This window comes from Manis pentadactyla, chromosome 8, assembly GCF_030020395.1.
Source record: "Manis pentadactyla isolate mManPen7 chromosome 8, mManPen7.hap1, whole genome shotgun sequence".
In the NCBI taxonomy this organism is placed as follows: Eukaryota; Metazoa; Chordata; class Mammalia; order Pholidota; family Manidae; genus Manis; species Manis pentadactyla.
In genome coordinates, this window is record NC_080026.1 from 114,491,737 (window position 1) to 114,515,097 (window position 23,361).

The 23,361-nt window shown below is 37.9% G+C and overlaps 1 protein-coding gene across 3 annotated transcripts in view; it reads right to left on the minus strand.

Annotated features, from left to right (window-relative positions):
* The window catches only part of CFAP43 (cilia and flagella associated protein 43), a 72,118-nt gene that overhangs the window by 29,750 nt on the left and 19,007 nt on the right, over positions 1–23,361 (minus strand). For all 3 annotated transcript variants that reach the window (XM_057506285.1, XM_057506283.1, XM_057506286.1), the window contains 11 exons: positions 19,309–19,425; positions 18,532–18,612; positions 15,395–15,543; positions 12,457–12,560; positions 10,191–10,331; positions 9,223–9,395; positions 7,602–7,751; positions 5,447–5,577; positions 3,372–3,519; positions 1,193–1,294; positions 336–413 (listed from right to left, as the gene is read on the minus strand). In XM_057506285.1, coding sequence (XP_057362268.1) covers positions 336–413; positions 1,193–1,294; positions 3,372–3,519; positions 5,447–5,577; positions 7,602–7,751; positions 9,223–9,395; positions 10,191–10,331; positions 12,457–12,560; positions 15,395–15,543; positions 18,532–18,612; positions 19,309–19,425 — 1,374 coding nt within the window. The remainder of the gene's footprint in view (positions 1–335; positions 414–1,192; positions 1,295–3,371; positions 3,520–5,446; positions 5,578–7,601; positions 7,752–9,222; positions 9,396–10,190; positions 10,332–12,456; positions 12,561–15,394; positions 15,544–18,531; positions 18,613–19,308; positions 19,426–23,361) is intronic.

Here is a 23,361-nt window from a genome sequence, read left to right on the forward strand (position 1 = left end):
GCAGGAACAAAGCACAGCAGTGCTGTGGCTTTAAAAACATTATTTTTAATTGTGTAACTTGTTATTGAATTTGTAAAAATGTAAACATATTACTTTGATAAAAATAAATACTAAAAAACAACACTCAGTATTTGAGGAAGACAGAGAAAAAACACCTGTTTTTATATAGTATGGTATGGCCCAAATTCTACCCTGTTAAGTACCCCAGAACACTGAGCTTACAGGCAGAGGACAAAATAGGTATAGTTCCTCATGCTGTGTTGAACAAAATAAAGTTCAAAAGTAATTGTAGCCTGAGGACGAAATGTATGCATATATGAAATCACAACACTTACAGTTTTAGCAAGGGCTTTGATTCCTTTTTTAATCTCTTTCCTTTTCTCAGAAAACAATTTGACCTCCTTTTTGATGGCCTGAAATAGAACAAGCGTATCACTTTAACAGGCAAGAGATATGATACCTTATATGATATATAGACAGATACACACATACACACATACATACATAGCTATGTAGACATGTAGATAGCACTTCTCTAGAAGCAGGAAAAGAAAAGTAAAGAGTAATGATATAAAGTATACATGAAATAACACCACTGCAAAACCTTAAGTCACCTGCTCCTATGTAGGCGACTACTGAAGCAACTGGGAACTGATGGCAATTATAAGGCCAATGGAAAGAAAATAGTGAGTGAAAAATTAAATAGAGAACAGTTGACAAAGGAAAACCAGTTTGCTATTTCTATTTTATTGCGAACTTGAGTGAGACTAGATAAGAAGCAAAATCCAGGCGTGAGCTACTACCACTGTCACCTTCCTGCACATCTGCAGCCACGACGAGCCTTCTGTTCCCAGCCCACCCCTGCTCATTAAGTCGGCCCTGCAGCATTCCCCAACACCCACTCCAGCACGAGTACCACAGTTCATTCCTGGCTCTAGCTTGCCTGGACACTTTTGTTGGTTTCATATTAGCTTAAATACAGTTCTTAAAGCTCAGGCAACTTACTCTAAAAGATTGGGCTATGTGTAGGGTATTTGTTTGTTTAAGGAAAGTTATGCTTGTACGATGGGATGCTCTGCCAAGTAGTATCTCATTCTACTTTCTAACTTTCCAATGAGTTTTCAAAGAAAATTGCTTGATTCGGTACACTTATAGAATGTTATTTTAAACCTCTCCCATGTCTTACAAATACCTCTTGGCCTTTTTGTTGTATCCATGAAATTGTCTTTGTATTATCAACTTGAACTAACTCTTCTTGCGATGAGTCAATGCTTGACCTCATATTCTTATTTATCTTAAAAGAAGACAGATGCTTAAGTTTTAAATTCACAAAGTTCTTGTATGCCCACTCTACTTCACATACCTGCGTTGAATCCCTTTGCACTTGTTGCATTTTTTGAAATAATACCAAATATTTTGCCTGCCCAAGATGTGATGTTTTGTTAACTTAATTCCCACCAATCTGTCCTTATTTATATAAGCCATACTTTTCACTGAGAAGCAGAAATGATCAGACGGGTCACCCAATTGGTCTCTGTCTTCTTCCTGTGACTGTGGACAGAATGTTCCTGCCTGTCAAGGCCTGCCATGTTATTTGTACTCAGGATCTTAATCTTTTCCTCCTTCTCAAGGCCTTTACACTTTTTATAAAAATCCCATCGCCCTTCTACATCATCCATTTCTCCCTTCTACTGACTCTTTCTCAAACATGCTCTAGTATCTCCTGTACTCTCCATTGTCCACCACATTCCCTTTTAGGCACCACCCCCTTTCTGTGCTCTCCTTTGTAGCAAAATGTCTTCAAAGAGTTAAGGACGGCACACTCTCCTGGCCCTCCTGTGACCTCACTGGCCCCCAGCCCCCTTCTCAGTTTCCTTTGCCTTCCTGAGCTCTGCTCCTGGAAGAACTTCTCTAGTTCTCTGTCCTGGTCCCCTTCTGTTTCTCACCATCTGTTTTTCCATGATGACCTTACTTAGTTTCATGGCTTTAAATCCCAACCATATGCCCTTGACTCTCAAATCAACATCTCCAGTCCTGGCCTCTCCCCAGATCTCAAGGCTCAGCTATCCAGTGACCTGCTTGGTATCTCTGCTTGGATGTCCAACCGGCTTCTCAAGCTCAGCATAGGTAGCTGATTCCAGATTCCCTTCTTTCTCCCTCCCTACAGTCTTCCCCGTCTCTGTGAAAGGTACCACCTTCTACACAGTTGTTCAAGTAAAAATCTTAGGAGTGATCCTTGAGTCCTTTTTCCTCTCTCCCTCTATGTCCAATGTATCAGGGCGTTCTCTCAACTCTACTACTGAAACCTACTTGGAATCTACGACTTCCTTTCCACAGCACTCCCCCACCTCCATCATTGTTCCCTGGACCTCTGCCATAGCCTCCTAACTAATCTCCCTGCTTCCACTCTTGCCCCCTACAGGAAGTATTCTCTACACAGTGACAAGTAAATATTCACAAAATGTAAACAAGATCTAAATCCTCTGCTCAGAACACGTTAATAGGTTCTCATCACACACAACATAAAATCCAAACTCTTTACCTGGTTTACAAACCCATATTTACCTGGTCTTTTCCTGCCTTGAAGATCTCATCTCCTACCACTCTCAGCCCTGCTCACTTCAACCGCACAGGCCTCCTTTAGGTCCTCAAACATGCCAAGCTCTTTTCTCCTCTGCCTTGGGCACTCTTGCCCCCTGCCCCCGCCTTTGCATGGTGGCACCCTCTTCTTGTTCATTTCTCAGCTTAAAATGTTTTCTCCTTATTTATTAAATAGAGGCTATTCCAGCCAAACACTATCATACCAACACATATTTATTTGCTAAATAGATCTTGTTACTATCTAATCTTTCCTGATTTATCTATCTCTTTCTGCTCACTCCCAACCCCCAGTTAGAATGTAAGCTCCATGGAAGTAGAAACTTTTGTATCTTGTTTATGCCTATATTCCCCACAGCCTGGCTCTTTGTAGGTTTTCTATAAATATGTGTTACATGACTGAATGAATGATTGAATGAATGAATGTTGTTCTTTGGCTAGACACTTCCTAAATAAAGTATGTGATATAAAATATAGAGATATTGGTTTGATCAAGCACCGAAATTGATAGTAAAAATCTTTCTAAGGAAAGCCCAGATCTTGTACCATGAGTTAAATAAGATCTAAGATGTAATATTTGGGATGGTTTTGAGAAAGGCTCTTTCAGATGTAGCTTATGCTCTTTTTGAAAATCATGGGACACCTGGATAAAGGGGAATATTACTACTTATCTGCTCAAAGAAAACCACAAATTGAAAATGATATTATTTAGAGAGAAAGAATGAGAAAGAGAGAAAGAGAAGGAGGAGGAATAAACACTATTGAAACTCAACTGTGTGTTCAGATTCTGATCCCAAATCCGAGCCATCTCCTTGGGTTATATTTAAATAATTATTCTCCTCATCCATGGTGTTGTTTAAATAAGTTAAAAGTTGTTGGCAATATTCAGGAATTTCATTGGCTGAGTTTCCTCCAAACTGCCTACATTAATAAAAAGAAAACACACAGGCTACAAAAATCATAATTTTAAAAAGTCACATTTAGCAGTATTATTTCCAGATACCTAACTATTTCTACACAAAGAGATACGTGGGCACCGCTCCACAGTGCCCTGTAGTTATTAGGACTCTACGTCTTAGGGGAGAGCCCTTTCATGGGCTCCAGGACATCGATAAGCCTCTTGACCTCTCTGGGCTAATGTCTCCTCACACTGTCCCCACAACCTTACCCTACATATCCTCTGTACTCACCTGACTTGGTCACTGTACAAAAGGGCCACCACTCTGGTAGAGCCCTTATAATGTAGTAAGTAGGTGTCATGCTGTTTCACATACATAATCACACTATCACATTCAGTCCTCATAATTCCCACCCTCCACTGAGGAAGTATTATTACCTCCACTCAGTATATCAGGGCATCTCAAACTTTAGGCACATTAGCACTGCCTGGCAGGTTTGTCAAAAACAGATTCCTGGGCCCCCCACAGAGATTCTGATTCAGAAAGTGCATTTCTAACAAGTTCACAGTTCCTGCAGACCCCACCCTGAATCACATCGTTATTCAATGGTGATTTAGACGGGTTGCCACTTGCGTAAGATCACAAGCTAATTAGTCCTGGACCAAGGTTCAAACTTGACTTTGTTTTAGAGTCAGAAATCCACTTGTGATTAACTACGAATGGATAAAAATGTTACTTCCATAAATGAGGTTCCAGCACTTGTTTGCTGTTGCCTGATATGCTATTTGTTCACTTACCGTAAAAGATGTATTAGGACTTGTATATGAGATACAAATTTGTATTTTATGTTATTCCATGTATAAATGGGCATGACAATGCAGTCTTCAAATGTTTTTGAAATAAGTGGCCACAAAATTGCTATGATACAAAATCTCCATTTATATTTATTTACCATTTACAAATATTAAATATTTCACAAGGTCATTGAGAAAGGCCAGGCTTTATGATTGTTTTGATCACAGGAGGCACCATGAGATATTATTTTCATGGAAATGAATTGTACAATGACTACTGATGTCCGTCAGCATATCAAACAAGGTGACCTTTCAACTCTAGGCTGTCATCTTCATGCTCTGTACCCCTTGGTCCTCATCTCTATGACTGGGTAACATTTGTTTATTTAGAATTTTGTTAATCTAAGCAAAGTCTAAATAATTTAATATTGTCTAAAAAAGTCTAATTAGGAAAGTAAATCTGTCTGTGTGTATCAGGCTTTTTACAGATAAATAGGAGCTTTTAAGTTTTAAAGTTTCTACTGTTCAGAATTGTCCTTGTTCATTATGTTCCTCCAACAGGTGTTACAAAAGTTAGGGCTGGTCATCTAACATGTATTAACTTTGTCTTTGTAGTTTTTGTATTTTGAGGCCTTGACATCTGAGACCTTGCTTACCCTGGAAGGACTGCCAGGACCAGCCAATTGCTGGAGATAGTGAACAAGTAACCCTGGAGCCCACTTTTCAAAAGCAAACCCACCAGTCCAGCCCGCACCCTCAACTGTCTCCTCTATTGGGCTTTCCTGCTCAGGACCACTACTTCCCTGCCCTAATCACCCCTGGGCCAAGTGACGGACAACTAGGGCAGCCCCTCTGCCACAGAACACGCTGAAATGATCCCAACTAGCCACCCCGAGGCCTGTCTGCTCCTTCCCTTGCACAGTAGAGGCCCTTGCCCACATTTTCCCTGTTTCCTCTGCATCCTTTCTCACCCGGATGCTTCCCCAGATGGCGTCCCCGCACCACGGCATATCCCCTCATCTTGGTAGCGTGGGGATAACAACCTTTTCAATGGCAGTTCTGTCCTGTTATGTTGGCCTTGCTATACCTAAATAACAAAATCTTTATTTTAAAACACCATACCTCATGGGGTTGCTTATTGTATATTGTGCATACCTCCATCTTAGGTAAACAAGGGTGTCATCACCTTTCCCATTCACCAGAATGTTTTGTCCATCCATTGAAATTCTCACTGATTGAATCCCGTGTGCCTGGTGAGAATGACTCCGACACTGAGCAAATGTTTCCTAAATAGTTTTAGAAACAAAGTGTAGAACTTACACATGCAATTCTACCATGTGGCTTTTCTCAGGGGGTTATATGTACTTTTGCTTGTGGCTAAATCTTTTTCTGTTTGTTAAAAGCATTTTAGTTGGTATGGAAGTAGACTTTAGGTAATACATAACACTGACAATCCCTAGTTCTAAAGACGTTACCAATCCTGATTTTTGTAGTATGGAAGGAGAGGGATTATCACTAATTTATAATCAGAAAATCAGACACAGAAGTGTGTACAGTTGCTGAAGGCTATGAAGTTAGGGGAGGGGTCTTGAGCAAGAACAGATGGCAAATTCAGAGGCCTTCAGAATCAGGCCCCATTTATGAGTGTGATGAGAGGTGATGGGCACTGTGAAGAATGAGGGTGACATGCCCCACATGGAGGCGCTACTTACACTAGTTTAATTAGAATCTAAATGAAACAGAGCTCTAATTTGGTACATAGGGCAACAGTTGAACCTCTTCGACTAAAAATTTGGATTTCTAGGTCACACTGGTTCTCAACCATGATGCCTTTTTAAAATTTTTAACTTTTTGAATAGGTAATGCATTCATATAGTTCAAAATTCAAAACTATAGAAGAGTATGCAGTGGAATTTCCTTCCTCTCTCTATTACTCAATTTCCTCCTAAAGGCAATAATGTAATTAGTAACTTCAATATAATATCCTTTCAGATTTTTTTTATTCATTTAAACAAGTTTTTATACAAACATAATTTTTAACACAAACTATAGCATAATATGTATATTATGCACCTTGCTTTTCCTCCTTAGGACTATGTCTTGGGGTTCTTTCCATATTATTGCTTTCGATTTCCTCATTCTGTATTACAGCTGCCTAATATTCCATATTTTATTTATGCACTGTTTATGTACCAGAATTTATTTATCAAGTCCTCTGTTGATGAACATTAAGTTGCTTTTACAAATACTGCTGCCATGAAGAACCTCACATATGAGGTGCTTTGCATAGAATCACCCAGAAAAACTTTGATGTCTTGTCATGTCATGCCTCTGTAAGTTGTAACATACATCACAAATAATTTGAATGAGTACAGTAGAGTTTGCAAATTGTTCACTTCAAAATAATTTCTAAAAAATTTGAGATTTTCCTGTATAATAATACCACTTTTGCCCTGTTGTATTCCAAACATACTTTCTTGCACAGGTGAGCAAGGAGACCTAGATCTGCACAGAGCCCAGTTCATCTGTGGATCTCAGGACGTGTGTCATATGGGTGATTGTGATGCTTCGGGTAGGTGGGGCAGAACTCTGAGTAAGAATTGCTGACAGCACTATCTGAAAACCAGTATAACCTGGTCTAAAACCTAGAAAAATATCCTCCACTTTTTTGGGAGAAGAAACTATTTTCACTTGCTCAGAGGTCTGAAACAATGGAAATCAGAAATGGTGGTGGTAGTGGTGATGTTGAGGTCTGCAAGTGATGGAGGAGGACTCACTAAGGACCACATCTTTCTCCCTTATGCTCTTCCAGCACTGAGCGCTAGGTGGGGGGCAGCAGCCAGCCCAGAGGCCCTCCAGTCCAAGGAGATAACAGCAGTAATTCCTAGGTTTGCACAGCAATTCACTTCTTCCAGAGCAATGTTACATACTGTCTCTCACAGAATCCCACAGACTGAGAGCGATCAAGGTTTCCTTGATATTACAGATGACCATCCAAAGCTCAGTGAAGCTCAGTGAGTTTCCAAGACACACAACTAAGTGATGATGGAGCTGGTTTGGAGCTCCCCTTCATATCCCTGCCTGTGCTCTTTATTTACAGATCTTAGTCTACTGGTTGGTGTTTCCTCCTTTAGAGACTCAAACCGTAGCACATAAAAACACCCACAAAATGTTGACTTGATAATCAGTGATAAATAAGTTATGGGTCAATTTACCTAAGAAAGAATTCTAATTCCTTTCCTAAGGGCTTTTGTTCCTTGTATGAGATCAAGATATACATCCCAAGATAAAAAAAAAAATCTTTTTTTACCAAAGTATGAACATCTCGGATACACAGAATGCCACATTTAGCTGTTGTTATGAGCCACAATCCATGTGGAGACAAAGAGAGCATTCCAGATCCATAATGTCCACTCTGCACTTTTTTGTACAGCTTAAGAATGCAAATACCACTATGTGCCTGCCAATCAAAAAAAAAACAGACCAAATTATAGAAAAGGTTAGGGGAGAGGCACCTTAGGGTTTACAATTATGCACATATGGTCAGATTCAAATCCACAAATACTTCCAATGGAAATAAACTGATATATGATAAAGTGGGGACCTGCATTTACACCACATTTTTCATCTTTGTTTACAAATAAAAATTTGTTTTGGCAACTAAGAAAAGTCTTCTTTATATTTAGCTCCCATTAAAGATCTCAGCCTATACCGACAGTCTATTTTTTATTAATCCTTTTCATTTATCTCCATGCTCATGTCAAAATACCTCAGTCAATAATCCCCTTTGTATTTCCACATACAAGCCTCTGCACATTGTATGACTTTTGTCTGGAATGCGCATCCCCACCTCATCCCCACCTATTTTGTCTCCTCCCTATCTCAGCAACCTCCCACCCCCACCTACCAAGATTGTACAGAGTACTTCTCCATGTCTAAATCTGACCTATTCTTCAGAGACCATTTCAAATATAACTTCCTTCATTAAACTTTCCTTGAATCTTCCTTTCCATAAACCATTTCTTCCTTCTCTGAATTTCTCCTTCACACTGTGCTGACACTGGCTGCTCTGGGAGAGAAGGGCTTCAATTGAAGGGTTTAGAGAGGAAGAGTGGTAGATAATCTGGTCAGTGTATGTAGAAGGAGTGACGCACAATGGGAAATGTTTGAATAGAGTGTGGATAAAAGGATGGCAGAACATTGTTTAACTGTTTTGTGCAATGTTGTGTTGTGGGTGAAACTGTAACATTTCCAGAATATCTCTCCTGGCTTTTGTACATCTGCATATCAATAGGCGCTCAAGGGCGGAGACAAGTATGCCTTTAGTGCATTTGCATCATTCCTCAGGGGTGGAGAGAAGTTCATCTCCATATCAATGGGCAATTACCTGGGTGAAGAGGGCTTATCTGTACCTGAGAGGTGAGGGGAGGCAGGTTTTGCTTCTGCTGGAGCAGGAAAGACAAGGGCCTGGACTGCAGTTTGTAAACAATAAACGGATTTTAAGCTTTATTTCTCCCTTTGACTGATTTCGGTTTTTAGAGGTATTTTGCCCCGGAATTTCCTCTCCCTGGACTTACATGTGTCCAGGTGCAATGTTGCAATGAAAATCACTAATCCCATAATCCCTGACATCTGTGGATTAAATTCCTAATGATAGACTGTTTTCAAAGACAGTAAACTAATATTGTGTCTTATGTATCTTTATCTGACAAGTATGATGTGTTGTGGCACAAATATGAAGTTGTTCAAATGTATTTTATGATGGGTTAACAAATGATGCTAATATATATCTAATTCAAGGAAATTAAGTTACTGTAATAAGGCCATTTGTTAACTGGACTATAATGTTAAAGCATACATCATGTCTAATTAATACAACTTGTCAATCTTTTTGCTAAGATAAATAATAACACCCTTAAGTTTTGGCATACTTTTTCAGGAAGAAGATAGCTGCAGATGTATGGCACTTGATTACAGAAGCCATATATTTGGTTACTTTTAAAGTCCAACACCGCAGAGGACAGAGTATGCTCTATCTCATACAGGATCTTATGAATGAATTCATCATTCAGCCTTCCTCTTTCATCAGAAAACTTTGCAGAAACTATAAGATTTGGGGTAAAGGAAAGATTACTTGCACCATATATTGATTTTCTTTTTTAAATCATTATGAGCAACTATGAAAAGCAAAATAAAAAATCTGAATGCTCAATAAATAATGCAGAGGCTATTTAGGAGATAAAAATGATTTAAAACAACTTTAAATTAGAGCTGTTAGAACCATAAGAACTACTTGAGTATTAAATGACTAATAGTGAGTAACATATCTCCTATAAGGCTTTGGTTAATTTCTTCAGTTAAGTAGAGACATCACTAAGAGAAACTTATAAATGGTCTAGAGATTCTTAATTTAAACATAAAAGTTCTTTGAGGTTTTCAGCTCTCTTATTTATACTCTATATATTTGCAAAATAGCTACCCAGGTATATTTGTTATCTAAACAAAGAGTTTATCAGACCTCTTTATCCAGAGAGCTTTCTTTACAGTTTTATCAGTGAAAACAACCACAAACTAACCTGTCTGAATTTAACTATGTATACTTAAAGCTACAAAACAAAAGACATCAGAAAATGACAAATCAGTTGAACAAAAGTGCCAGTCAATCCTGTTTCTTTCCTCTGATATGACAGACTCATATGAATGAATATCTAGAGGAAACTCCACATTTCACATTGTTTCTCAGCCACAACAGATTCACTTTGTAAGATGCATAAAACATGACCATTTTACCTCTTCATATGTTAAGAGGAAAAAATTGCTGTCACCAAGGGGAAAAAAAAAACTATAGCAACTATTCATCTGGGCCCAGATTAGAATTGGTTTCTTATTTTTTCTTTACCTTGTGGTAGTATTTTAGGCAGAGTAAATATCTCCAGCCTGCTTCTTCCTGTTTCTGGAAGTGGGGAAAGAACCATCACTTCCACTATGTCTGTTTCCAAAAGAGACACCGTGGATATTTGTAAAATGCCTTTGCTCACCTCTGAAAGCAAACAGAAATCAGCACCACAATGGTCACTGATAAGTTTAAAGAATCTTTTATCTTCCCAAGTAAGATATCACATAAACCTGCCTTAACTAAATCTTTACATCCAAATTTATTTACATTTAAAGTGACCTTTAAACATAAATGATAGGGCCATTTTTGATGAAGGGATGGGGGTTTCTCCTGATTAGATGTCTGGGTTGGCATATTCAACCCAGCTCAGCTGGGCTCAGCTTCTCTCCCAGCAAGGGAGGCCCAGCAAAGGAGGGCTGCCATTCCACCCAACTCAGTAGCACTGCCCGCTTTTGCCCCTTGAATGTCTACTCCAGCCAGTGTGCCCACTCCTGATAACAGGATAAAGTCGGGCATCAAGTCAGGCATCTGTTCTTTGCATCTGTAGTCAAGGTATTGTGGGTGTGGTGGATATACACATGACTTAATGAGTTTGCTCCTCTAGAATCCAGGTAGCCTGACCTTTGCAAGGTGTCATGCCTGGGACCCACCTTGATTCTTTCCACAGTCACTACTCCCACTCTCCATGGGGGCTGTTCAGCATGTGTCTACTTTCTCAGGCCCTCAATATCAGCCTCTGCCTTCAGGTGGTCAGTGGATGATCTTTTCTCTGAAGACTTAGGACATCTGACCCAAGCTGGACTTCAGCTTTCTTATCCCTACTCATTGTATTTTTCCTCTGTCTGTTCCCATCCTACCTTAGGCAGGACTTGCATCCACTCTGAGGCCAGCCATAGGTCCTACCACACTCCAGGTCATCTAATTTACATAGGTTACCTCTTTGGCATCATTAAGCAATTGGGTTTGCTTCTACTCTGTCTTAAGCCATCTCATCAGCTTGCACGATTTCAAGGTCAGAATTCTGTTAAAGCCTTGAACTCAAATCTCTATTTCCAAACATATGCTGTCTATCCTCAAATAAAGAACTTACTGGCTTCAAATCTACAGAGCTTGTCAGCTATTGTTATGATTAATATCACCTCTTGCCTGGAATACTATAATGGTTTCCTGACTCATCATGTTTATTCTATTCTCTTGCCTCTCTGCTCCATTCTTCACACTCATGCCAGCATTGTCCTCTAAAAAACAACTCAAATTATGCCAGTCCCATCTTGAAAACCTCTGATGGTAACTTATTAACCATGAAAAAAATCCAGACTTGGAATGATATTCAAAACCTGCTGTTTTCTTTCAGGCTCCACTGCCATGATCATCGACACCAGACACCTCTCCATTCCAAGTGCCTTTGTTCAGACTTTTCTCTTGAGCTGGAATACTAAGGTGCCCATCCTCCACTACTTTAAACTGTCAGCGAACCCTCCCCAGCCCTATACCCCCCTTTGTCTGTGCCCCCTGCCTTTGCCTCCACTCCTTTCCTCACACCTGGCACAACTGCTTCTTCCTCTAAGCCTACACAGCATTCTACTTATTCTTCCTTCACTAAGTTGTCTCCTTGACCTTTCCATGCCCCCACGAGGCCTAAGTTCAACATATTATACCTAATAGGCACTCAGTAATTTTTTAAAAAATCAATGAATGGATTTAGAAATATATTTAGGGTAAAAACATACACATATATTTGGTACTTAAAGCCAGAGAGAAAAGTATTAGTTCTTACTGTCTATCACACAAGTGCTACCTCATCTACCAGACCTGTGGTTTTGCTGGGCATGTGGATGAACATTACTGAAAAGTCTGGACATCATTTGGTTTAAAGAGGAAGCATTAAAGATACATGTAATAAAACTTTCTTTCGATATCTTTGTTAAATAGAGATCAAATATTATTTTAAAATACATTTCAAAGATAATCAACCCAACTTCCCTTTGTAATAACATTAGGAATATTTAGCCATTTCATTAATTCATTAAACTAATTCAAGAAACTTTATTTAACATCAACTATGTACCAACATGTACCAACTGTGGACCACCAGATGTTTCCCAAAACCTACTAAAACTTTAGGAATTCTCCCAAGTAACTTTTAACAGTTATTTAAATGTTTCTCTCTTAGAAAATAATTGTTTCACTATAAGCCAATTTTCACAACCTTAAATTCTTTGGAATAAAGTGACCAATATTTTAGATGAATAAACATTCTATGTAGTACCTATGAATCCAAGAATCTGAAATAAGCTTGAGGGGTTGGCATTGATAACAAAGATGTATCCTTCCAGTGTTCCAACTAATAGATACATTCCTCGCTGGTCATAACTGGAAAAGAAAAAATATGATTATCAGATTTTACCTATTTCACTAATAAATGGTAAACCTATTGACTGACAGAATGGCAATACATTCAAAACCAGTCATTTTATCATTTGTGATTTTTTAATACTATCAGACCTTATAAAAGCTAAGCTATTACATGCAAATGTAATCATTACATTCTAGGCTAATGATATTTTCAAATTGCAAGTTATAGTATCCAGTCAAGAAGATTCACCAAAGATGGGCAATTACTTCATTGTAAGTGAATGTAATATTACAGTAGCGCTTTCTTGATACTGCAAGTGGAAATAAGCAATTCTTGAATTAGTGATGGGTGTGACATTTCAGTATCCTTCAGGACGACTATCTGGCAGGAGGAGGAAGAATGTAGCGAAAGGTTTCTACACTTTCCCCAAATTAGAAAAAAATGGGAAAATGCACATTAGGATAAGAAAAAAGGATCTAGGAAAGAAGAGGAATCAAAAAATATGGTATGGAGGAACAGGGTGTACATGGAGGCAAGTTACAGACCCTTCCCACTGAGTGGCGGCAGCTGAGCTTTTAGGAACAGCACAGACCGCAGAAACCCAGCTCCTCCAGGCGACTGGGAAAACGCTTTTCTTAAGCTCTCTGGATCTGAATTCTCTGTGTGGAAGAGGGACAAACAATACCTGTCTGACACATTCACATTCAATAGCCACAGTGTGTGACAGCACCTCAAGCTCTAAAGCAGGGCACAAATGTTAGTTCTTATTAATACTATTACCATAAATTAACAAAAGAAAGACTAATAATAACTATATACTAACTATTATAAGTCCAATGTCTCTATGCTGTCTTCTTAAAAGTATTGCTCAAAAGATTTGAAATCATTCTAAATGCTCATCAATTTACTGTCTTTTAAAAATGATGGTATATCTTACAATGGACAAAAGACAGCCTCTCCAGTAACTGGTGTTGGGAAAACTGGACAGCTTCATGCAAGGGAATGAAACTGGATTACTGTCTAACTCCATACACAAAAGCAAACTTGAAATGGATCAAAGACCTGAATGTAAGACATGAAACCACAAAACTCTTAGAAGAAAACATAGGCAAAAATCTCTTGAACATAAGCATGAGCCGTTTTCTCCTAGACACGTCTCCTTGGGTAAGGGAAACAAAATGAAAGATGAGTAAGTGGGACTACATCAAACTAAAAAGCTTCCGTACAGCAAAGGACACCATCAGTAGAACAAAAAGGCAACCTATTGTATGGCAGAATATATTCATAAATGATTTACCCAATAAGGGGTTAACATCCAAAATATATAAAGAACTCATATACCTCAACACACACAGAAAACAAATAACCTGATTAATAAATGGATGAAGGACCTGAACAGACATTTCTCCAGAGAAGAAATACAGATGACCAACAGGCACATGAAAAGATGCTCCACACTGCTGATCTCAGGGAAATGCAAATCGAACCATAATGAGATATCACCTCACACCAGTTAGAATGGCCACCATCCAAAAGATAAGATATAACAAGTGTTGGCAAAGATATGGAGAAATGGGAGTCCTCCTACACTGTTGGTGGGAATGTAAATTGGTGCCGCCCCTGTGGAAAGCAGTATGGAGGTTCCTCAAAAACAAAAAATAGAAATACCATTCAACTCAGTAATTCCACTTCTGGGAATCTACCCAAAGAAAACAAAAGCCCTGATTAGAAAAGATACATGCACCCCTATGTTTAGTAACCTAAGTGTCTATCAATAGATTATCAGTTGAAGAAGATGTGGTACATATATACAGTGGAATATTTTTCAGCTATAAAAAAGAGAAATCCTGCCATTGTGACAACATGGATGGACCAAGAGAGGAGTATGCTCAGTGAAATAAGCCAGGTGGAGAAATACAAATACTTTTGTATTTGTGAAATCTAAAAACAAAGCAAAACAATGAACAAAACAGCAGTAGACTCAGACACTGAGAAGTGACTAGTAGTTACCATGGAGGAGGGGTTGGGGTGGATGGGTGGGAAGAGAGGGATTAAGGAGCATAAAAATTCTCAATCATAATACCAGTTGGCCACAGGGACAGTAGTACAGCATGGAGAATATAGCCAATGATTCTGTAACATCTTCCTATGTTGACAGAGACTAACTGCACTAGTGGGGGTGAGGACTTAATAATATGGGTAACTGTTGAGTCACTGTGTTTTATATTTAAAACCAATAAAAGACTGTATATCAGCAATACTTCAATCAAATAATTTAAAAATGGGTATCAACAGTTGTCCTGTCTGTACAAGTGACAGAAAAACCTAATACATGTAATTTTTCCATTAAAGAATGATGGTATATTCATATAATGGAATACTATGTAGATGTAAAAAAGAATGAGAAAGGTCTTTATGTGTAAACAGAAAACATTCTCCAACATACAGCATTATGTGAAAAAAACAAAACAAAAAATGAGGTGCAGAACATTGTATATGGTTGCTATCCTTTAGGAGCAAAGGCAGTGACTCTGGACCCCAACTGCCTAGGTTCAAATCTCAACGTTTGCCATTTACTACCTGCGTAATATTAAGCAAGTTATTTACACTCTTTGTGCCTCATCTTTCTCAACTGTAAAATGGAGACAATAAGAGTATCTATCTGGTAAAGTTAATACAACAGAAGTGCCTGGCACACACTAAGCGCTTGAGAATTATTTGTGTAATTAAGAAGTACTCATTTTTTTGCTTGTTTATGGACAGAATATCTCTGGGTAAAAAATTATGGCTTTCCTGAAATTCTCAAGAGACAAGCCTGACAACCTTGCTGCCAGAAGCAGGCGGTACTTACAGGAGGTGCTGCACGGACATTTCGGAGAGAAAGGCTTTGTGAACTGCCTGCGGGGACTCGGCATCTCGGACATCGAGGAAATGGACAGAGCCATCCACAGTCCCCACGGCTGCAGAGAGGGAGGAGGGAGAACAAGCCAGAGCTGTTGCCTGTTTAAAGCAAACCCCCAGATTCTTAACTTCACTGTGCCAGAAAACAAAGCCAGCTTTCCTACACATAAGAATTCTAGAATTTATTTGAAAAGCCTGCTGAATAAGAAGAGTGGCAAGCGTTGTGTGGTATTAAAAATTCTATACTCAATATTCCTAAGCTAACTGATTGCATAAAAAGTCACAGGAATCTGTACATTTTATTGTCTTAACTTAAAATTAGAATAATAAAAATACGTTAAAATTTGTTTAAGCCATGCTTCATTTTCATCCCTAATTGGTCATGAAATGATTATACCACTAACAATGAAAAATAAAATAAGAAATTTAAAACACATTTCTAGCATCTTTTGGAAAACTTTTTAGAATGTTAGTGAATTTTAGAAGTTATCATTCATCTGCTGGGTAACAGTAGATCCTGGGATGCTGGTATGACTGAGGAAGACTTCAGAAAATAACCATATCACTGGACCATATATTCAGTAACCAAAGAAATACATCACAGATTCTTGCTTATCTCATAATCATTTACAAAATATGATGTCTAAGAAAAGGAATCGGATTCATTCTTCCATAATTACACTTTGTAGGTTGTTTTGAATAAAATCAGAACATTAAAAACAGAAAAGATCTTAAGAGATAATTGTTTTTCAGAATATAAAATGGAGGCAAAATAGAAATCATTCTGCAAAACAGAAAAAAGAAAAGTGCAGCATTTTGCCCCAGGATTCTGTACCTGGTGACAAAGCTTAGATGAGAAATCAGGTGTCCTGCCTCATTAGAATGCACAGCTTCCCAACTGAGCAGATTTTTATTTTATTTTTAAAAGTGAATTTTCCAAGGCTTAAACAGGTTGAACCTTTATCAATAGCTCAGTGTGAAACTGGAAGTGGAATGGTAAGGTTTTTTTTTTTTTAACTGAAATCTTTTATGGGAGCTTTGCTTGTGTGTTGGGTGTACATTTGTGTATGTGTATGTATTCTCAGAATAATCAGTTGAAATTATCACCCATTCCAGCGTAATCATGGCCTGAGCTATAAATGTGCAGCAGTGTCTGGAGGGGTCTGACGTGCCTTAGCAGGCGCCGTCACACACAGCTGCAGTGTCCAGGTCTCCTGCCATCATGGTGCTGGGCCGGGTTCTCTGAGGACCACTGCCTAAGTGTTCATGGGGACACAGTCTTGGGTATGGCAGGAAGATCTGGCCTCAGCATGGCTGTGTCAGTCCATTTACTGATTCCCCACAGGGGAGTGGTATCCTCCAGCGAGGAAAAACCACCAGTTCTCCCCAACCTGGGCTGAAGTACATGAGTGCACCATGCCTGGTTAGGAGCTCAGAAAAGGTTTGTTGAGCTAACTGTGAAAGTTGTCTTAATCTCTCCTCTCTGGTAGGTGTTGGGAATATATCTAAAGCAGAGAGCAGACCTTCTGATGGTGCCTCTTTCTCTCCTTAGCCAAGAAGAACAAAGTAGTAAGTCCTGATTATACAGGCCCCGCAGTGGGTTGTTTAATGTCTGTATGTCTTTCATCTGTAAAGGAGATTCGATGAGATGAACTTTAAGATCTCTTCTAGTTCTAGTAATTCTAATAGAAATGAGTACATAAAAGCCTTTTCACACAGGAGTCTACCTATATTTCACAGTCTTTTAGGTAAGAATTTTTAATCTTTCCCTTTTGGGGTAAGTTTTATTTATCCACTGAATCATGTACCTTTTACATCTTGGAATCCTCTTATGTAAGGAATGATGCTTCATCTTGTTTTGTAACTGAGATTTTAATTTTATAAAAGGCAAGGATTGTAACTTCCTTAGCTACTACCAAGATCCATGTCTCATTTAGAACTGTGTAATACAGCAAATGATAATTTAAGAGAAAAATAGCATTATCATAGTTTCTTATTACTTTTGTGTTTTTAAAATATTATCTTACATAAAATCCACTGTGAACATGGTGGAAATAATGGTATCACTTTGTGGCAAGTGTTGTGAACAATTCTGGTTTGCCACCCCCAGCATCCACACACCCTCCTTCTGGAAAATTTCTTTAATATCCATGGAAACACTGTCTCTCTCCTGTTTCCAGGGTTGAGTGAAATAGATCTGACCCATTTCCAGGCTAAGCTTAAGCCAGTTAGCATTTCTCATTCCCCTGTCCACAGACATTAGTTCAGGGATGTTATTAAGGCATTAGAAGACGTTTACTAAGTCTTCTGGAAAGGAGAAACTTCTTTTCTCCTCTCACTGTAGAAGGCTTTATTCCCTGATGGCCTGGCAGGAGGTTGGCACCTGTGGCACTTGGTATCACTAAATTAAGCCTAAGATGAAACTGAAGACATGGTATACAGACAGACAGAAAGACAAGATCCTTGGTAGGATTTGAGTTGCTGGATCAAGTTATACCTGAGGCCAGACAAGTTCTATACTTTATAGTTGATTAAGGCAATAACTCCCATTTCTTATTTTTGGCTCAAGCTGCTTAGAGAGCAATTTTCTTTCATTTCTAACAGATCCCTTGATGTTAGATGGGGCCATTTAACTAATTATGGCCAAGAGGATGTTTCATTTTTGCGTAAAAGCACTTAATTGCTCATTTAAGACCCTCCAGCCCTCTCTTCCCATACCAGTGCACCGAGGAGCTCTTGTTGGGTAGAGCCTCCATCAGCCTGGCTTCCTGAAAGACCATGTGGAGCACATACCCTGCCAGACCACAATGAACTTATAGCATGAGTGAGATATAAACCGCTGGGATTTCAGAAATAATCACTACCACAGAAAAATTTGTCCTCTCTATACACCAATATAATACCTTATTTTCTATCCTCTGGGCTATAGAATATACTTTATACACAAGAATTACTCTTACTATATAAGGTAAAATGCAATAACACATCTATAACAAGTATTTCTGTGGGCTATTGACGTGGATTTGAATGAGTAGACTAGATTAGGATACAGTATTTTTTAAAAATGCCTTTACAAGGCACACTTACTGGGGTATTCAGATAAACCCTGCTAACACAAGCACCATCTTCTATACACCAAACACTAATTTCTCCTGAATGTGTGAGCGTCTATATAAAAGAAAGAAAAATATCACATTGAAACAACCGTAAGAATAGACATAAATCTTAATCAGAGAAGGCCTGGAAGAAAAATCATATAATCAGAACCTCAAGGCTGGGAAATACTTTACATGTTAACTATTCCATAGTCTACATATTTTTTTCTGGCTAGAATTCCCAAAATCTTAATGGATTTGTTGATAAAACATATGAAAAATGAAATACGTTTCTTGAGATCAACAACAGGTGAACAGTTAAGCACCAGAAAAACAGTTTACTTTCTAAATGTAGAGGGTGTGTTTCCTTTCTATAGACTGAGTTCATGTTTTATGCTTGGCAACTATTTCATTTTCATCTTCAGATGGGACTTCATCACTCTGAAAGATGGTAAATATTAATAGTTTAATGAGTGTTCACAACTCATTAGCAATGACTGTGTTTAAAGACCTGGCTTGGAAAGCTTGGATGGTGAATACAAGCAGGATGACTCCTAAGATTTCAACTGCTTGGGCCATTTTCAGAGACTTAATATTATGAAGACACAATATGATGTCATTCTAAATGGGCAATAGATTTGATGATGGAAGTGGCTAGCATTTCTACATCTTCAAGAATACCCTGTGCCTCCTGTTTGTATCAGGTCACACACAAACTTCCAAAATCTCATTTTTAAATCCTGCTGTAAAATGATAAAATATTCCTTACCATGCAGTATTCATTACCAGGTGTGATCAAATCAATTGCCTGAAATTTCCCATCACGAGATTCTAGGACTCTTTCAAATGTTGGCTCCTCACCAAAAGTGTAAATATAAACAGATCCCTGTTAAATATACCCAAAAAGAAAAAAGAAAGAAAAGTAATGCAAAAGTAATGCAACCCTGAGTTCAACAAATATGTATTAAATGCCTGTAAGCAAGGCACTGTGTGGGAAAAGGTAATGGAAAATTAGAGAGCAACTCAGTAAGGCTCTGACCTTGAGAAGCTTAAAATCTAGCTGCTGAATTGATTGAGTCATTCATTCATTTAAAATAATCAGTAAATAGGACTTTCTTCTTTTCTCAAATTCCATGCATTTTTAAAGTAACAAAATGTAATAAAACACTTTTTCCTGACTTCAAAAATAATGTCTATTTATGTAGAAAATTTATAAAATGTAGAAACCAGTAAAGTTGTTAAGATGAACTAAATCCTATTACATACTAGACCATGGTGGCACTAATGAAAACTACGTCAGCCTTTGTGGAAATTGTGGAGGTGTGGCTGAAGCTGTTACTTTATGACATATCTATAATTCTCAGCTCCCAAAGTCACCTCTCAAAAAAAAATACCTTGTAAGTTATATATCTCTGCAAAGTAACTGTAATATGGTGTAGCCACTTAACTAGGAATAAGAAGTCTGCCTTCAACTGATACTAAGTGCTTCAATTTATTTGAGCTAAACACAAACATTTTTGCTCGTTTAAAACATACAACTACATAAAATTTACAACTTTTAAGTACTTACTTATTTTACCTTTCATTCATTCCTTCAACATATATTGCCAGGAACTGCTCTGGAGGCTGGGGCTACATCAGAGGATAAAACAGATAAAAATTCCCTGCCCTCTAAACTCACAGACAGTGAGAAGTGACTGGTAGTTACCATGGGGGAAGGGCTGAGATAGTTGGGAAGGATAAAGGGGCACAAAAATTCTCACTTGTAAGATAAGTTGGTCACAGGGACGGTAGTGCAGCTTGGAGAGTATAGCCAATGATTCTGTAACATCTTCCTGTGTTGACAGAGAGTAACTGCCCTGGTGGGGGTGAGGATCTAATAGTATGGGTCACTGTTGAACCACTCTGTTGTATACTTGAAACCAGTGTAAGACTGTATATCGATGATACTTCAATAAAAAAAAGATATTCTCTGCTCTTATGGAACTTACATTCTACTGGGGGATTCAGATAACAAATAAGATATATTGTAAGCTAAAGAGCAATAATTTTAAGGAGAAAAAAATAAAGCAGTAAAAGAGGATATGATGTGACAAAAAAAAGAGGGTGAAATGTTAAACTGAGTGTCCAAGAAAGGCTTTACAGAGGAGGTGACTTTAGAGAAAAGAGTTGAAGGAAATGAGGAAAGAACTCATGTGGAGTCTGTGGGAATAGTATTCCCGACATAAGGAACTACCACTGCAAAGAATGGGGAGGAGCATGACTGATGAGTTCAAGACAACAGCACGATGTCCAGCATGACTGGAGCAGGGTGACCCGGAAGCAGAATAACAGGAAACAAGGCCAGCGTGAAGACTGGAGTCCACACTATGAAGGGTGAGAATTTGTAAAGCATAGTGAGTATTTTGACTTTTGCTCCGAATAACAGAGGAAATCTGGAGGACTATGACTAGTAAAAAGAAATGCTTTGCTCACTTAGGCTGCTGTATTGAGGGTACATAATTTATTTTATCATTAAAATTTCCCATGGAGATCATGACTTTGTTTCTCCTTGTCATCTACTATGTTTTGTTTTATGTATTTTGAGACTATTTTATTTAGTACATATACATTTTAAATGTTTATATATTCCTGGTGAATTTAACCTTTTACTATTTAGAAATAAGCCCATTTATCTTTGTTTTCCCTTAAAGTCTATTTTGTCTAATATTACTATACCTGGCTTTCTTTTGATTAATGTTTGCATGATTTATCTTTTTCCATCTTTTTATTTACTGTCAATTTTTACATTTACATTCAGTGTTACTGTATTTTTTATTTTTGTTTTCTTTCAATCTTTAGATAGGTCACTTGTAAACAGCATAGTTGGGCTTGCCTTTTTTTTTTTTGACTAGTATGGCAATCTCTGCCTTTTAACTAGCTTAGTCTGTTTTATTTTGATTATAATTAGTAATATATTTTAATGTAAACATTGCATTTTAATTATGCTTTTTTCTCACTTATTTTGTGTTTCTCCTTCTCTCTTTTCTTACCTTGTTTTGGGTGTTTCGTTTTTTTTAACATATCACTTTCCCCCCTATAGTGTAGAGATTTCATTTTCTGTTTCAGTTCTTTTAGTGGTTATCTTAGAAATTACAACATGGATATTTCATTTATAAATATCACAAAGTTACTTAAAACCTCTACTTCCCTCCTGGGCTATATAAATAACTTGGAATGCTTTATTCCATTTACTTCTCCCCCTCCAACTTACATTATTATTGTCTTGGATTTTAATTCTATGTTATTTTTAACCCAACTTCCTGTTATTTTTGCTGTTTTATACAAGTGATACTTACATGTCTCCATACACTCACCACTGCTCTTTATTCTTCTTGCATCCCAGTCTTTCTATCAAGGATAATCTTCCTTCTGCCTGAAGTACATTCATTAGAATTTTCTCTAATGATGAACTGCTGCTGACAAAAATCTGTTCTGGAGTGTCTAAAAAATGTCTTTTTTTACTCTTATACTGAAAAAATGTTTTCACTGGGTATGGAATTTCAGGTGGTAGTTAACTTATTTCACAACAACAGGGTCAGCAAACTTTTTCTATAAATGAGCAGATAGTAACAATATTAGGCTTTGCAGGCCATGTGGTCTCTCACAACTACTTAATTCTACCATGCAGTGTGAAAGCCGCCATTGGCAATACATAAATGAATGAGTGTGACTGTGATCCAATGAAACTTTATTTACAAAAATAGCAGTAAGCTGGTTTTGGCCCATGGGGCATAGTTTGCTGACCCTTGCACTACATGGAAGATCGTTCTGCTATTTTTTACATTATTGCCACAGCAGCTGTTAGTCTAATTTAAATTCCTTTGAAATAATCTGTTTTCCTCTCCGACTGCTATTAAGATTTTCTCTTTGTCTTTAGTATTCAACAATTTCACTTTGTTAAGTCTAAGAGTGGATATATTTTTGTGTAATCGTTCTGTAGGTAACTTTTTGTGGGTATCTTTCTGTTTGGGATTCATTGAGCCTCTTTAATATGTAAATTCGTATCTTTAATCAGTTCTGGAAAATAGCTCTTTAAACATTGTCTCTCCCTGACTCTTTCTCCTCTCTGGGATTGTATGTTAGATCTTTTCACCACATCATTCATGTCTCTTATCCTGCTTTCTGTATTCACTATCCTTTTGCATCTCTGGGCTACATTCTGAATAACTTCTAATCCATCTTCGAGTTTATTAATTCTCTCTTTGGCTGTACCCAATATCTGTCAGACATATTCATTTAACTTTTACTTTGTTAATATATTTTTCTTCTTTAGAGGTGCTTTCTTGTACTTTTTCCCTTCTGTTATGTTACATTCTTTTATGGTTTCCTGTTCTCTATAGATACCTTAAGTTTGTCATTTTACTTATCATTTATTAAAACATAGCACAGTTGTTTTGACTATTGATAATTATTAGAACATGAAGTCTTTCCATATTTACATTTAAATTTCTTTTAGGGAGAAAATCATTTAACTTTATTTGTATCCAAAATCATTCCCTAACGATATAGACTGCTGCAAACCTGACCTCTGAGGGTCATTCCATGAACTAGGGGTCCTCCTAACAGTATAATTGAAGTGGGTATTTGGTTTTATCCTGCATTTATTTCTTCCCCTTCTTCTCTTTCAGAACCTGTATTTTCCTTAGAGAACCACCCATGATCCCAATCTCAGTCCATGTTTGGGCTGGTTGATTCTACCCAGAGTCCAAGGATAGGCATGAGACTTAGGCCTGGCCAGTTGGAGCTTAGAATCCTCCTGGACATACTAATGGACCCAGGG